This window comes from Sparus aurata, chromosome 4, assembly GCF_900880675.1.
Source record: "Sparus aurata chromosome 4, fSpaAur1.1, whole genome shotgun sequence".
In the NCBI taxonomy this organism is placed as follows: domain Eukaryota; kingdom Metazoa; phylum Chordata; class Actinopteri; order Spariformes; family Sparidae; genus Sparus; species Sparus aurata.
This window is the reverse complement of record NC_044190.1, coordinates 20,939,292-20,953,605: the sequence shown is the minus strand read 5'-3', so window position 1 is coordinate 20,953,605 and position 14,314 is coordinate 20,939,292. Positions and strand designations below refer to the sequence as shown.

The following is a 14,314-nucleotide window of genomic DNA, read 5'->3' as shown; positions in this document are numbered from 1 at the left end:
TCAAGGAACGTAAGAGGTACCTATGGGGCAGCAGGGTGTCTCCACAAGGTGCTCATTGATGCCAACTGTTCCCTTTTTGTCTGAAAATGAAAAATGAAATAGATGAATAATAGAAACAGCGCTGTCATGAATAAATGCAGGTTCTTAACCTCACTGTTGAATCCAAGCTGTGAATGTTCTGAAAAATATACCTCTGATTTTCCATAATATCTCTGCATTTACACTGAACAGGTCGATGGCAGGACTTGACCCGACCTGCACCTGTGGGCTGGTCCCTACTTCAGTTTGTTACAGTAATTATTTGAAATTGTCCTCAGCTGTGGTAGACGGGTGTGTGTACTGGGTTGGTATAGGGAGGGATTTGACCTACAAAGGTCACGCAATACTGCAAAGACCCTCGGACCTGTGGGCGAGATGAACGCTGAGATGAAGCTTCCTAAAATAGAGCTGCGTGATGCTTGAGATTCAAACCTGCGCTCTTGTGACCCACGTCTTCCTTAAGAAATGAGGGAAATACAGCAAGGACTTATCATTGCTCCCAGAATTAAATTAGTGTGAATGTATTTGCCTTTAATTAAATGCATACATTATAAAATAGAACAAGAATAAGAGTGAGTGGCCACATTAATGTGAGGCTGTTCTTAAACGGTGCTCAGAGATACAGTAAATGCTAATGTCAACATGCTAACACCCTAAATTTGATAGTGTTGTCGTGCTAATGTTTAATAGGTATGGTGTTTACCATTTACCATAGCGTGTTAGCATGCTAATATTTGCTAATTAGCACAAGATACAAAGTACATTTGAGGCTCATGAAAATGCTGAAAATATCTTACTTAGTTAATTTAGTTTTTTCATTCTAGCAAGCTAAGGGAAAACACATTATTAAAAGCATAGAAATTAATGTCATGTATTATTAGTCTTGTTTTTTGTTAAGACTAATAATACATGACAGCTAACAAAAATCACGTTAGGCCAAAAAGACTTGTTCGGGAAAAGCAGTGTCACTTTAACGCACAGTCCTTAGTTGAAAATGACCTTGCTCAAAATTCACAACGGTTTATCTCCTTGACTTGGTGAAAGCAGGTCCTGTGTGCAGAGCTAAGCCTCTGAAAACACCGACTCTACCATGAACAACGTGAAGAATGATACAAAGCTCTGTCTGCGTCTGCACTGCGATGATTAAAGCTCCTGCCTATGTTGAGGCTAAACGTTAGCCGTTGTCAAGGTCACAGTAATAATTTTGAGTGAAACAGAAACCTCGATGGGAATATGAAATTAATCTCTGTATACGTTTAAGCAGCGCTCAGCACTATTCTCCTTAGAAGGTCCCAGGAGCTCTGCTTCAGTATGCAGAGATAAAAGACTCCAAAGACAATGGTTCAGACTAACAGAGGCTCTACCTCTGAGTCATTTTGAAGATACCAACTATTGTAATTGGATTCACTCCTACACAGAGAGACTAGGAGAGCTGTTCAAAAATAACCGTCTTCATCTAGTTAAATGCATGAGTTCATTCATATCCCCATTTATTTTTTGGTCTCTTTGTCCGAAGTTATTACTGTTCCCAATTATGAAAAATGCAGAGATTCTACATAGAACGCCTGCACTTTGAGTCCCTGACCAGAATGTAATGTTATATTGTGTTTATTTATTAATATGGCTTAACTTCAGTCACTCTTTAAAAGAATTTCACAGTTCAGCCTTGAAAGAAAGATATTCTTTTGTTGAGCTCGGTGGAGCACAATCAATATGTCCCACACAAGACTAGCAACACATGTTATATTTATTGGCAAAACAGCGGCAAGGTAAACAATGAAGGTAATACGGAGCTTGAGAACTCTGGTGACTTGAACATCACCTTTACAGTCATTTGTGTCACTTCAGTTTTATGTTTAATGCTCACGGTCTGGTTTGGTTTAGTTACAAACACAGCTTGGTTAAGGTTTTTTAAATAGTGAGATCATGTTTTGATTTTGCTTTTAAAATAGCTGTTTTTATCAGCACAGACAGGGCTGGAGATAAAAATCTGCTTTTTTTTTTTGCTGGACATCTTTTCATGGTCGCCTTAATAACATGCAGCGGTTTCACACTCGCAAATGTTGATATGCAGTTTCAGATTAGAAGCTTGGCAGCCTTCTAATCTGAAACTCCAGCCAAGTCCCCTCTGCCTCTTGACATGACAGTCAGGCCATAAACCTGTAATGCGAACGCGAAATGTCAATATGATAAGAAGCCTATGACATGTATAAATGTGCACCAATCAGAAACTGCCAGTATTTTATAGTAGTGACTGAGTCACATGTCCCACTTATTGAAATTATCCAGGCAGCAACACAGTATGAATGAGGCAGAGATGTGATGTACCAACATTTGACAGTCATGTCCTCTGGGCTACAGGCAGGAATGGAAGAATTGGAAGAGATAAGTCCAGGTAAGCAGGGAGCACGTACTCTGCAAGAAGGCCTATAGGAATCCTTTAAAGGTCCCACATTATAAAAAACACATGTTCTCTGGTGTCTACGTATATAAGATGGTCCTCCCTGAGCCTGCCAACTCCCAGAATGAGGAAAGCAAATGAGTCCTGCATCGTCTCTGCAGCCCACCCACTGGTAAAATGGCGCTCCTACAGGCTGCTCAGATTCAGCTCCTGTCGATACGTAATGAAAGGAGAGATGTTCATAGGCCGGCCTCCTCTGCGTGATGATAGGAGATATCTGAGAGGGGGACGTCCATCCCCGAGGTGAAGTTCGGTGTATCCAGCGGTAAGACAGAAGTGTTTCGCAATGTCGTCGCTCAGAGCTAGACACACAAATTGCTCTGTTGTTTGTTGTATAAATCAAGTGCCTATATTCTGTCCCAACTACAGAACAACAGAAGAGACAGTGGTTGTGTTTCATTTTTAATAACAACGTGGTGGCTACGGTTCGTGTTAGCTTGTATGTGTGTGCTAACCACTTCATATCGGACTGCTTCAGTAACGAGGGTCAGTACAAAGCTGGCTTTGCCTCGACACTGACCCTCGTAAAAGGATCAGTCCCAACCATACGGGACCCAGCAACTGCACCCGAGCCACAGGTAAGTGTCGCCACGTTTTGATGTTATTTACAGTTGCCTACGAGTATGGTGATGTCAGCTGGAAATTGGCAAACTAGTTAGCTCCGCTTCGGTCCGCTATGCAATGGCGTTTGAAGCGAGTTTAATGTTAATAATATTACGAGGGAGCTTGGTTGTCACAGTAGAAAGTCTGGAAAAGTGCAGACTGGAGACAGAGACTATGCAAACAGTTTCCAAGAGTTTTGAGACTGTGTTGGAGACAAACACAGCTTTCGCTAGCTGTTAGCCATTAGCTACACGGTAGTAACTGTAACAACACACAGAACAAATTAACATTATGACACACTAACCATTCTGAAACGTCCTGCTGCAGCCGCAGAGTCTGTACTTCTACAGGAGCCTCTCCTTCTGGGTCTGATTCTGGGTTAAACTGGTATGGTTGAACGAAAGCATCTCGGTGAGCCATAGTGATACATCCACCGTAAACATTAGCACATACTAGCGTAAGCAGCATCGTCTCCCTGAGAGGGGCGTGTAGCAGGCATTGAAAGACGGAGCTCATTAGCATTTAAAGGTGCAGGCACAGAAACAGCCTGCTCTCAGTAGAGCTCAGTAGAGCGAATTTTAGACAGCTGAAATTCAGGACCATGGAGGGGTTTGGGGCAATACATTTCAAATAATAACTTCTATTTATGTAACAAAATAATTTCCCAGTCTGGGATCATTAAAGTAATTCTATCTATTCTATCTATCTATCTATCTATCTATAAAGTGGCGTTGGCCCTCTGACAGCTGTGTCAAATTGATGAAAAACAGTATAATATACCTTTAATCAGCAGTGAGGCAGACTGCCAGTTTGGGACTCACACTCTACATTGGCTGTGTGGACAGAGCAGAGTTAAAAATCATAGAGCTCAACATGTTGCTTGGTCCTTGTTAGGACTGACCAAAGGGTGAGATCACAGGTTCAGGGTGTCAAGACACAGCATAGCAGAGTGACATTTCTGACCAAATCAGCTTCATGTATTGGTTTTCTTGCACATATCAAGCAATGAAAGAAGCTGGCCAAAGATCACTAGGAATTATGTCTTATTTTTACTTTTAAATAGAAACTATGTCACCTAACAAAATGAGCCGAACAGAAGTATACGCCAGTTGTCTGATTTGTTATCTTATATTTTGTCTTTGAAATCAAATTTCAGGTATAGCAAGAACTCACTGAAGAACTAATCATTTTAATGTCACAACTGATCACAAACTCTGGATCACATCTCTCAGCAGGCCTGGGGACCCTCGGGGATCCTGTTGAAGACTTGAGGTGTGTTATTTAGTCAAAGGAAGGTACTTTTGATGAGACTAAGAAAAACTGAAATTCAGGTACAGACCACTACAACCATTAAAGCAACGAAATATAACATCCCAGAGAAAGATAGTTGATTGTTGACATTTACATTTTACATTTAGGGCATTTAGCAGAAGCTTTTGTCCAAAGCGACTTACAATAAGTACATTTGTCACGAGAGAGAAACCACGACATATCACTGTCGATGGAGTAAAACGAAATATAGAAACAATTGTCAAGCCCTCATCTGAGGATCGTAACCGCTATTTGTCAAGATTCTGAGTGCTATGATTGAATGGTTGACTCCCATCCCCTGATCATCAAGTACTGATACTTTTGGTTTGCATCAATATTTGACGATCAGGGGATGACACTCAACTAACTTTCTCAAAGAAGCTAATTTTGTTGCTTTAAAGGAGAACAACACACCTAAACAATTGCTGAGATCTTGCTGAGATCTGGGAACATACTGACATTGCTTAAAAAATAAATAAATAAGTAACACAGCAGGCAGAAAATCAGGAGGTAAACAAGCCAAAACTTTATTTGGAGGTCAACAACAGAGGCACTAATGTCGCTGAAAATCATCGCAAAGGAAAACAGTTAGTGTCAAAGTTGAACCAGGAACAGTTCCCACGGACTGTTTGGATAAACATTTTACTGTTTCGCCCTTATTTTATTTTCCCAAAAAGTTTCACTAAGCTGGGGGTTTGTTTACAACCTGCCTGGTGGTTTGACTGCTTGTCTGACCTATTTTCAGCAATGATTTTGAGCTCTCAGCAGTTGCCTTCCTGACTATAAAGTTATAACAGAGAACCGAAGCTAAAGACAGTAGTATCAAAAAATGATAGCATGAAAATTATACAGATTGTATCTGAATAGAGCTGCATGTTTTACAGAAATCTCTTTTTCTCAAATAACTCATTTACTCTGAGAACAGAATATTAAAGGAAATATTTTCATGTTCAAAATGTTATTTTAGGTTACTACTAGAACAGGTTTACATGTTCTAATGCTCAGTTTTCTCATACTGTCCAGTGCTGCCCCTCTGTATGAAATACTCTGTTTTAGCTCATGTCTCTTTAAGGCTCCTTCTCCCAAATACCCAGTGTCCTCTGACTGGTCAGTGCACACACGCCTGAACCAGAACTGCTCACTGCGTCTCAGGACGGCTCTATCGTGTATCAGCTTCCAGTTAGCTTCACTTCTACTGTGAGGGGTTAATTATGCAAATGTGAGATACAATAATGCAGTATGATGTCACAAAGTCACAGGTCAGGACCTCGTCAGGACTACTGACGAGGCATTTCAGGAGCAATGTTTTCTGTGGCAGAGAGGAGCTCTCATTGATGTGGATTTTGACCTTTGTAACTTTCAAGAAATTTAACATGCACAAGAACTGATATAACACAGGTAAGGAAAGGAAAAAAAACAACAAAAAAGCATTGAAAGGTCTCCTTTAAGACATGTTAAAACATGTTATTCAAGAGATGCTGACACATTGCATTGCCTGCAGGATGACACCTATCTGGATGTGGGTGCACATCATTGGGTATTAGCATCATCTGGCCCCTTCCTTCCCTCCTCTTGTCTCAATATGCGGTGATAATTATCACATAAGACATCAAACTGAACTCTTTCCTTTAAGTAAAGGACTAGTTTGACCTGACATCTATTTAGCCTCAAGGCAACTTTGGCTCAGTGCCGGCTGCCAGTTATCCAGTTAAGAGACGGAACACCATTCTTTAATAGTGTCATTAACACAGTTGTTCAAATGACAATAGCACTGGCTTTGATTAAACCAACCTGTGATATAAATGGTTCACGGGAGCAGTCATGATGGGTTAAAAGGCAGTTTAACAACTGTTTTAAAGCCCATAAGCAGCTTTTGTCATTTGGGAATCTCACCTTAAAAAGCCTCATATGCAGACATTAGATTTAATTCACAGTAAGAAATGATGAGTATAATTAATCTAAAAGTTATCATTTCTCAACCTTGAGACTGCAGTTGGAGAAGCTCCAAGCCACTCAAGTGTTTCAGACTCTCAAACAGCCTTGACTTTATATCGTGATGAAAGTCTAACCCACTACATTAAAGGTGAAAATGACTAATGAGTAATGCTATGCATGCTTTAGGACAACTGCAGCGTGAGGAAGGTCGCAGGCTTTTAAAATATGATCGCATTTGATCAAACACGTACCTGAGGAGATTGTACCTTTGGCTGGCGAATGAAAAGCTGTTTCGAGCACTAATTGAATGATTCAGCTTATTTTCTTCTTACACTGTCATCTATTTACAGTAGCAGCTTTAATGTTTGTTCCTGTTTGTCTCTGTGGAATGTATGAATAATGTATATGAGTGGAGGAATTTCACTATAAAGAGTGTGATTTTAGCTTCCACAGCATCTCAAAAGGTGATTTTTTTTTTTTCTTTAAGCTCTAGAAGCATGTCCAAAACATACCTGAGCCAAAGAACCAATTTTCAGCACCGGTGAGTGCCTTTCTCTCCCAGCCATTGACCAGACATGCATGGCATATGTGAAACAAATCATTATCCTTTTTCTCTGCACAGAAACCTGCCAGTAACACGCCAGCAGTAGGCAGTCAGGTAACAGCTAAAAGGAACTGGGTTCTTCCTTGCCAGTGGTTCACCAGGAGCTATCAGCTCCCATCCAGGCCTATATGAAGGCAGAGGAGGATTGAATTTGAAGGATGATAATAGACTCCTGAGAAAACTAATCTATTTCTAAAGAAGAAAGGAGTATAAATTCTCTCCCTTGCCCCCCCTCATGTCCACCTGCCCACCCCTCTCCCTTCACCATTCCTCTCAGCAGAAGCCTTATAGGTCAATTTTGCAATTGAAATATACCAATTAAATGGGCTGTGGACAGCATGGCAGTTATTACCAGTGAGGGGAGGCAGACGCTTTGAATTTCCTCTTTGTTCCTTTCAGCAGATTGCACTGTGTAATGGAACACAGTATGTACTGTACATGAGAGTTAACTGTAACGGTTAACGGTTTTCTACAATGATTTGAAGCACAATTGTAGACACTGGTGTATAGAAAATGTCACACAGGAGGGATTCTTAGGAAAGTCTAAAATAACAGGCCATTTTAATTTGGGCTTGCAACAAGCAAGGGCTGTAGAATGTTTTCCAATTACCAGCATAAAAGTAAGCAGCTGTAAAACCCCATTTATAAGACCAACCTGTACCGTTTACAGTGCATTACAATGGGATATGCAGAAACAAATTAATGATTATATACATATACAGATCTTATATATTATGTCCAGAATACAATTAAATTAATACCAAACTTTCACAACATATGCTTTTTTTTTTTTTTGATTTGACATCGGCTGTTATAAATAAGTCTTTATTAGTGTTAATGAATGCCGGGTAACTGATAAAAAAGAAATTGATATTCGCAAATGCTTCCTTACATATAAGCCACAGTGTAATTTCCCCACACAACCATCAGGGTTCACTCCTCCCGTGTCCTGCACTGTGTGGAAGCGGTGCTCCATCACATACCGGCCCGTTACGTCTGCTGGCCCTTTCATTTTCTGGATTAATTAGCTTGAAATCAAGTCCTGAAAGTTTCATGCTGCAAAAAAGGCAGCTGTTACAAGGCCAGGAGCATATGTAAACAGGGCAATATCAAGACCCAGATGGCTCCCGTCAGTCCAAGGCTTCTGGATCTGCCCTCCGCCTCTGAATCCTCGGCAGGTGGATAATGATGATGATGATGTTGATGTTTATGATCTCCGGTCACATCTGGACTCACTGATGAGAAAGCAGAAACCAACAGGTCAGTCAGAAGGACACACGCATTATCAATATAACATCAAGGAGGTGAGGTAACTGTTTGCCATGTTAATTTGAAGGACAAGACTGATTTATTCTACACTCGTACTCTTGTCGACAGACAGCATAAAAACACCGGAACCAACATCGACTTAGTCACTCTCAGTGCTTCTCGACTTCCCATTTGATAAGGATGAAGATGTAACTCTTCAAAAAGAGGGTCAGAAATAAATTGATTCACCAGATATTTCCTAATGCAGCTAGGCATTATAGTTCCTAGCAAACATAACTGATAGAGTGAAAAGTGTATTTACAAGGGACTATTTTCAGCAGCGGATTTATACACATTTGGCAGCAGGACAGTGTATGCGGTATCAGAAAAAAATTCCCATGTTCATTATAATGGATGAAGTCGCTCCCAGTGAGACTCATTTTGTAAAAAAATGGATATTAAGTGATAGTTCACCCCAAAAATCCAAAATACATATATATGCGACAGAAAATGGTTCCTGTAAAACTGCTCAGAAGAAGTCAGTGGATTACGTTTATTTCTACACATAAGGGGAAAATTATCTGTTTTAAATTTGGGGGTGAACTGCCCCTTTAATAGTTTTTTGGACAACAATTAGATGAACAAGGTGTATCAAGCTTCGGTTGTACATGAAATAGTCAAAGTAGGATTGTAGGCTAGAGTCTAATTTATGAGTGGAAGAATACAGAATATAAACAGGCGTTGAAGGAAAGCTAATTCATCTACTTTTAAATCATGAACTCAAACTACATGAAGCATCAACCTTACTTTGATTCCCTAACATTCAGAAATAACTCACATGTACGCGAGTGTGGTGTTTTTTTCCCGTAATTATAACTGTAGCTGTAATGCTTCGCACATCTTTGACAGCTGCAATACATTAGTGCTCCCACTAAACCATTACAGGAGCTGTCAATACTCAACCACTCTAATTATAATGAGCTGATCCTACTGCGAAGCACCTTCGGCCTCCATCTCATCCCCCCCGGAGGTGCTGTGGAGAGCATCTTGGGTGCTTCTTTGTGTCAACAGCCATCCGATATGTCAAGGCTAGACACGCACATTACAAACTATAATATTTCAAAATAGCTAAAGTTAATACACTGATTTCCCTGCAGGAAATATTTTCCTTCAGAGATCCAGTTTGTGAGGCTTCTGTGATGCTTGGATTCTTACTCACGTTCAGAAAAATGTGACATTTAGCAGCAAAGATCTCTATATCTGTCAACTGATTGTCGTATATATATTCTGCATATAATCTGCTCTGTAGCTCTACTGTTTTGTGATAGTTTGCTTTTGTTTGTAGTGAGAGAAGAAGTACAGACAGGATGTAGACGTCAAGATTAAAAAAATATATATATATATCAGAAATTGTAATTGGTGCATCAATATTCTTTTAGTTTAGTGTTTTGTACCTTGATTGATGAGACCAGGCTGTGCTGTTAAAATAATTGATCCTGACTGGCTTTGGTACAAAAGCACATTATATATTCCATTTAAACACAACAAAAAGAAGCAGTTGAATTAAAGAAATAAGACAAAAATATTATCTTTGAACAAGATCTTGATTAACACCTTTCGGAAACTGTTCTGTTAAATCAAACAAGAGAATGTTTAAGGGGCGAGAGTGTGTTTGTGACTGGAGCCAGATGTCATTGTTATATCTAATTCCAAGTTACTACCGGAGGGCTTCGGTTATCAGGGCTCTAACATAAGGACATGAGCTTCCTGAATAGCCAAAACAATCCTGCTGTTTTAGAAAACATATAGTGCAGAGGTTGCACTGTTTATGCAAATAACAAAACTGTGTGTATCTGCATATTCTATTCCATCTGCAGTGTGCATGTGCTCCATGTGAGGTGATATCAAGTTATAGTCCTTCACATGTTGTATGTTGTCACGTTCTGTTTACCTCAGTCACAACAAATTACATAGACAAACATTTGCTCTTCATAATCGTGCCTTGGTGGTTTGTGCTGACTACAATACTGCTGACATTCTGTACATTCCATCATCCCTTGACGAATACGCTTGTGTGATTTTATGAGTCTCATGGGTGCGAACGTCTTTTTCATGTTGTTCGAGTCCTATCCAAAGGTAATATTCTGTCTCCATGTGATGCCTTTTATCTTAAGTGACGCAAGTTTCATTCATCAGAAATCAAATGTTGCTTTTTCTTGTGAAAGCACTGTAACAAAATTACATATTGTACACTACCAGAGCAGAAAATGTCAGAAAAAATGCTTGCTGCTGTTTTTAGAGGCGCATCACTTGAGTCCATCCACTTTTTCATAGTTTCTCTCACGTGTCTCTACAGCGGTAGGTTTCCACCTCTGATATACCCCTTACATCCTTAATATAGTTGTTTATGTCATTATTGGGTTAATTATGCTGAGCCCTGATGAGTAAAAGGAATCAATTGAAAAAAAAAGAGTTACCAACACATTTGATAATAGTTGCTGGTTACAGCTTCTTATTTCTTCTCTGGTTTTCTTTGTCATTTCTGTCTTGTTACTGTTAATGTGACAACAGAAGCAATTTGTAGATATCACTTTTCATTTTTCTTGAGCATTTTTCAGAATTATTTGACCATTTACAGATTATACTGTTAATTGATTCATCGTGAAAATAATGGTTCGTTAGAGCCTCCATCATAGCTGGACTCTTTCTTTAACACTGGGCAATGGTATGTAAGTGAGGTCATTAAACCGAGATACAGTTTAGTCTGTACAGGTAGGTGTTCTTCCTGCTTAGCTTAAGACATACAGCAGATAAGATAATGACTCAAAGGTTTAAAAATAGAACAATGGACTAGCTTTTCTCCCCTCTAACCTTCAAAGTATATACCCCAGACCTGCTGGACTTGAACTCAGACACCCCCAATTGTCTCCACCTTTGAAAATTACACCTTAACAGCAACGGATATCAATCCAGACAACTGCACCACACTGGCTGTCAACATCCATCTTGCTGTTCACATCTCTTCGGAGGCCTTTAGATTTGAAGGGAGGGAATTCAGCGTCCCTTTCTGAGTGAAATAGAGCGTCCTCTTTAGCCCTGCTGGTGTTACCTCGGTACATCTCAGACTCCATCCTGGTTTCATCCCCACAGGGAAGAGGGGAGAGTTGAGCCTGGATAGATGACCAGCTGCTCCAGGACTTTTAAGTTTCTCACTCAGGCCCAGGGGTCATAAGTCTGTCGTGGGCAGGATTAGTCCAACCCAGACACTCTCAGAGTCTGTTATCAAACTTTATCTCACTATGAGAAAAATAGGGCCAGCTGCAGAGGATATCCTTTACTCTGCGGACTTCAATTCCACTTTTGTATGATGCAGCAGCCTGTAATTCCTTTTTCCTAAAGCGGGGTCCAAAACAATAACTTGTTGTTGTAATGGCTGAAATTCCCTTGGAGAATCATTCAAATCAAATCTAATATTATATAATCTAATTTGATTTCATTTAATCTAATGATATCTAATCTCATTGCTTGCAGTTGAATTAAAGTTTATGAATGGCCACTTTCGATTTTTCTAATTTGCAGAGTTCACCACGATGTGAAAATGATTCTTGCGATTAATATCAACACGTGAGAGGACCGTACATGAACCAGCGGTGAAGCATCAGAGTGTGGCCGGAAATTAACCGTCTATTGATTCACTGGCGTGAAGTCCCCCGGACAGCTATTTGATGGTCTACAGCTCACAGATATTCCATCCAAGTTTTCTACCCAAGAGCACTGAACTTCAACACCTCAATCAATTCCTCTTACTGAAGCTTCAGTGTTTCAAAAGCAGCAACAAGCTGTAGACAGAATGTATCGTACACATGAATACATTCTGCCCCACTGAAACCACCACTGTATTTCAACTGCCAAGCAAAAAGTCACGACCGAGTCTATTTATTATCTTTTGGATGATCTAGATGTCAGAATAGTTGGAAAAATTAGTTTTTGATGTGAATGCACGCTTGAGTCCACAGGCGTAAATTCCAGGGGGGGACGGGGTGCACCACCCCTACATTCTGGGAAAAATATGATTTGTCCCCACCAATATGTGACTGTAAACATGATCATGTAATTTCAATAATATCAATGACGCGTGATAAAAGCCGTGGTGCTCCTGTCGGCCTCAGCAGTGGCAAATGACACAGGTAATGTACATGTGTGGAGTCTGTCAAAAAAAGGATTTGTTAGGCATCACTTCACCACTCCGGCTGAATACAATTAAAACACATTTATAATCATCACCAGTCTTCATTCTCACTGCACTGAATTAGAGGTCATTCTTTATGTTACCTAGCGGTTAGTTTACATGTGCTAGTTAGCCATGGTAACATTAGCCAGCTGTTTGAATTTGAGTCAATATAGTTTTCCTCAGCAAGCATGGTGACAGAGTGTTTGTAAGCAGAGTTGTAGCACTACGTTTGGCGTCCCTCGGGAATTGCCTTGCGAGAAAATTTCACGCAGTTGTCCCCTTCAAAACTGATTTAACTGACCCCTTGTTGAATCGGAACAGCATCTTAGAAATTGTGAAAAAATGCTGGCACACGACTTTCCAACCAAAACATGGTGGACAAAAGTAAAATGTTTTGTTGCTGGTTGGAAACTTTTTATTAGTCCACGTCAATTTGGGGCAAAAACTTTGATAACAAGTCTGGTAGAGCAATATCTTTTGTTTTTTAGAGAATGTACTGGTGTAGCAAGAAGTCTGAGATAAATCACTCACAGCATCACAACTAACAGCATGCTTTAACGCTCAGACAAAATAGAATACACAATCTCTGTAGCGTCCATGTTGCTTTCACATTAAGACTCAAAGCTGATTAACACACCTGAAGGAACGAAGGAAGGAACCACTTCCCAACATGGGACCATCTGATGAGCATGTGAGTTCAAAGTTCTCCTATTTCCTTTAAAAAGCAAACTTCCATCTACATATTGGAGATTTTGTTTTGTGGTGCAGTGATTCACCAACACAATTTGTTGAACTCATCAGGAAAGAGGTTACTTCGAGGATTCATCTCAGTATTGATTCACATAATCTATCCTGACAGCATGGCAGGCACTTCTTCCCAACATGGGAGATGCGGGGCTAATCGCAGGATATTGTGTGTATCCCGCAATTCTGAGCATGATCAAAAAACTCCTTTGGAGGAAGCAATAAAGACACCACACCCTTGTGTTAGGACACTGTTGGGTTTCACATGCATGCACAATCAAAGGACGAAAGGTTGAGACTGGAGGAAATAAATAGGAAGCAGAATCAGACTGTGCTCCACTTCACTGGGATTAAAGATTCTGCACTGTAGCACCCAGCTGTGCGTTAAAAATGCTCTTTAAAATCCAAAATAAACTCTCAAAGTAGCATGTAGCTAATGGAGGTTTCTTCATTTGACACACAGATACTTGATTACAGACACAGACATGTACATGTTACTTAATATCTCACATAAGCACGCGGTATTGACTCTGACTGCATTGCAGCTTTTAATAGCCGTCATCACTGCCGAATCTTGTGGCTCTGTGGGTTCCTTTTATGTATGATAATGAAGGTCCAGGCAAAGAAGCAAATTACCCCTCTGAAAGCACAACTACATCCACAACCAAACACAGCAGACAATTGATGTTTTTTTTTTGCGTGACTGAAGGGTTTCAAGCCATACCAAGTTCAGTCGCCAGCAGCTAATGCCTGTTATTTAAGTAAAAGTACAAATACATCTGGAAATTTTCTTCGGGAGAGTGCCGCAGTAATGACATGTTTTAGCAAGCACTCAGCAGAGAGGTAAGGATGTTTGAAAAGGTGCCTGGTCTGAAAAAGAGACACGGGTCAGAAAGAGAGGCTTACAACTGAAGTGAAATCAATAGAAGCTGATTCCTGAGGACTTGGACCAAAAATTATCAATACCACATAAGTGCAACAGGAAAAAGACGCCGCAAAACAACTGCAGTGATGTAAACTGCCTTTTGTGTGATCTTAGGAGGGTGAAGCCTTCGGAGCTTCACGTCCACATCACATCTTCAGCTGCTCTGTTTGAGTCACAGGATTATTATAAACAGCCGGGGTTTGTCAAACTTCA

At 40.2% G+C, this 14,314-nt stretch overlaps 1 protein-coding gene across 1 annotated transcript in view; it reads right to left on the bottom strand.

Annotated features, from left to right (window-relative positions):
- Nucleotides 1-4,917: 4,917 nt before the first annotated feature.
- gpc5a (glypican 5a) overlaps nucleotides 4,918-14,314 on the bottom strand; it is a 147,995-nt gene continuing 138,598 nt past the window's right edge. The window contains exon 9 of the mRNA XM_030415584.1: nucleotides 4,918-8,188. Within this exon, the coding sequence (XP_030271444.1) occupies nucleotides 8,028-8,188 (161 nt within the window). The 3' untranslated portion in view covers nucleotides 4,918-8,027. The remainder of the gene's footprint in view (nucleotides 8,189-14,314) is intronic.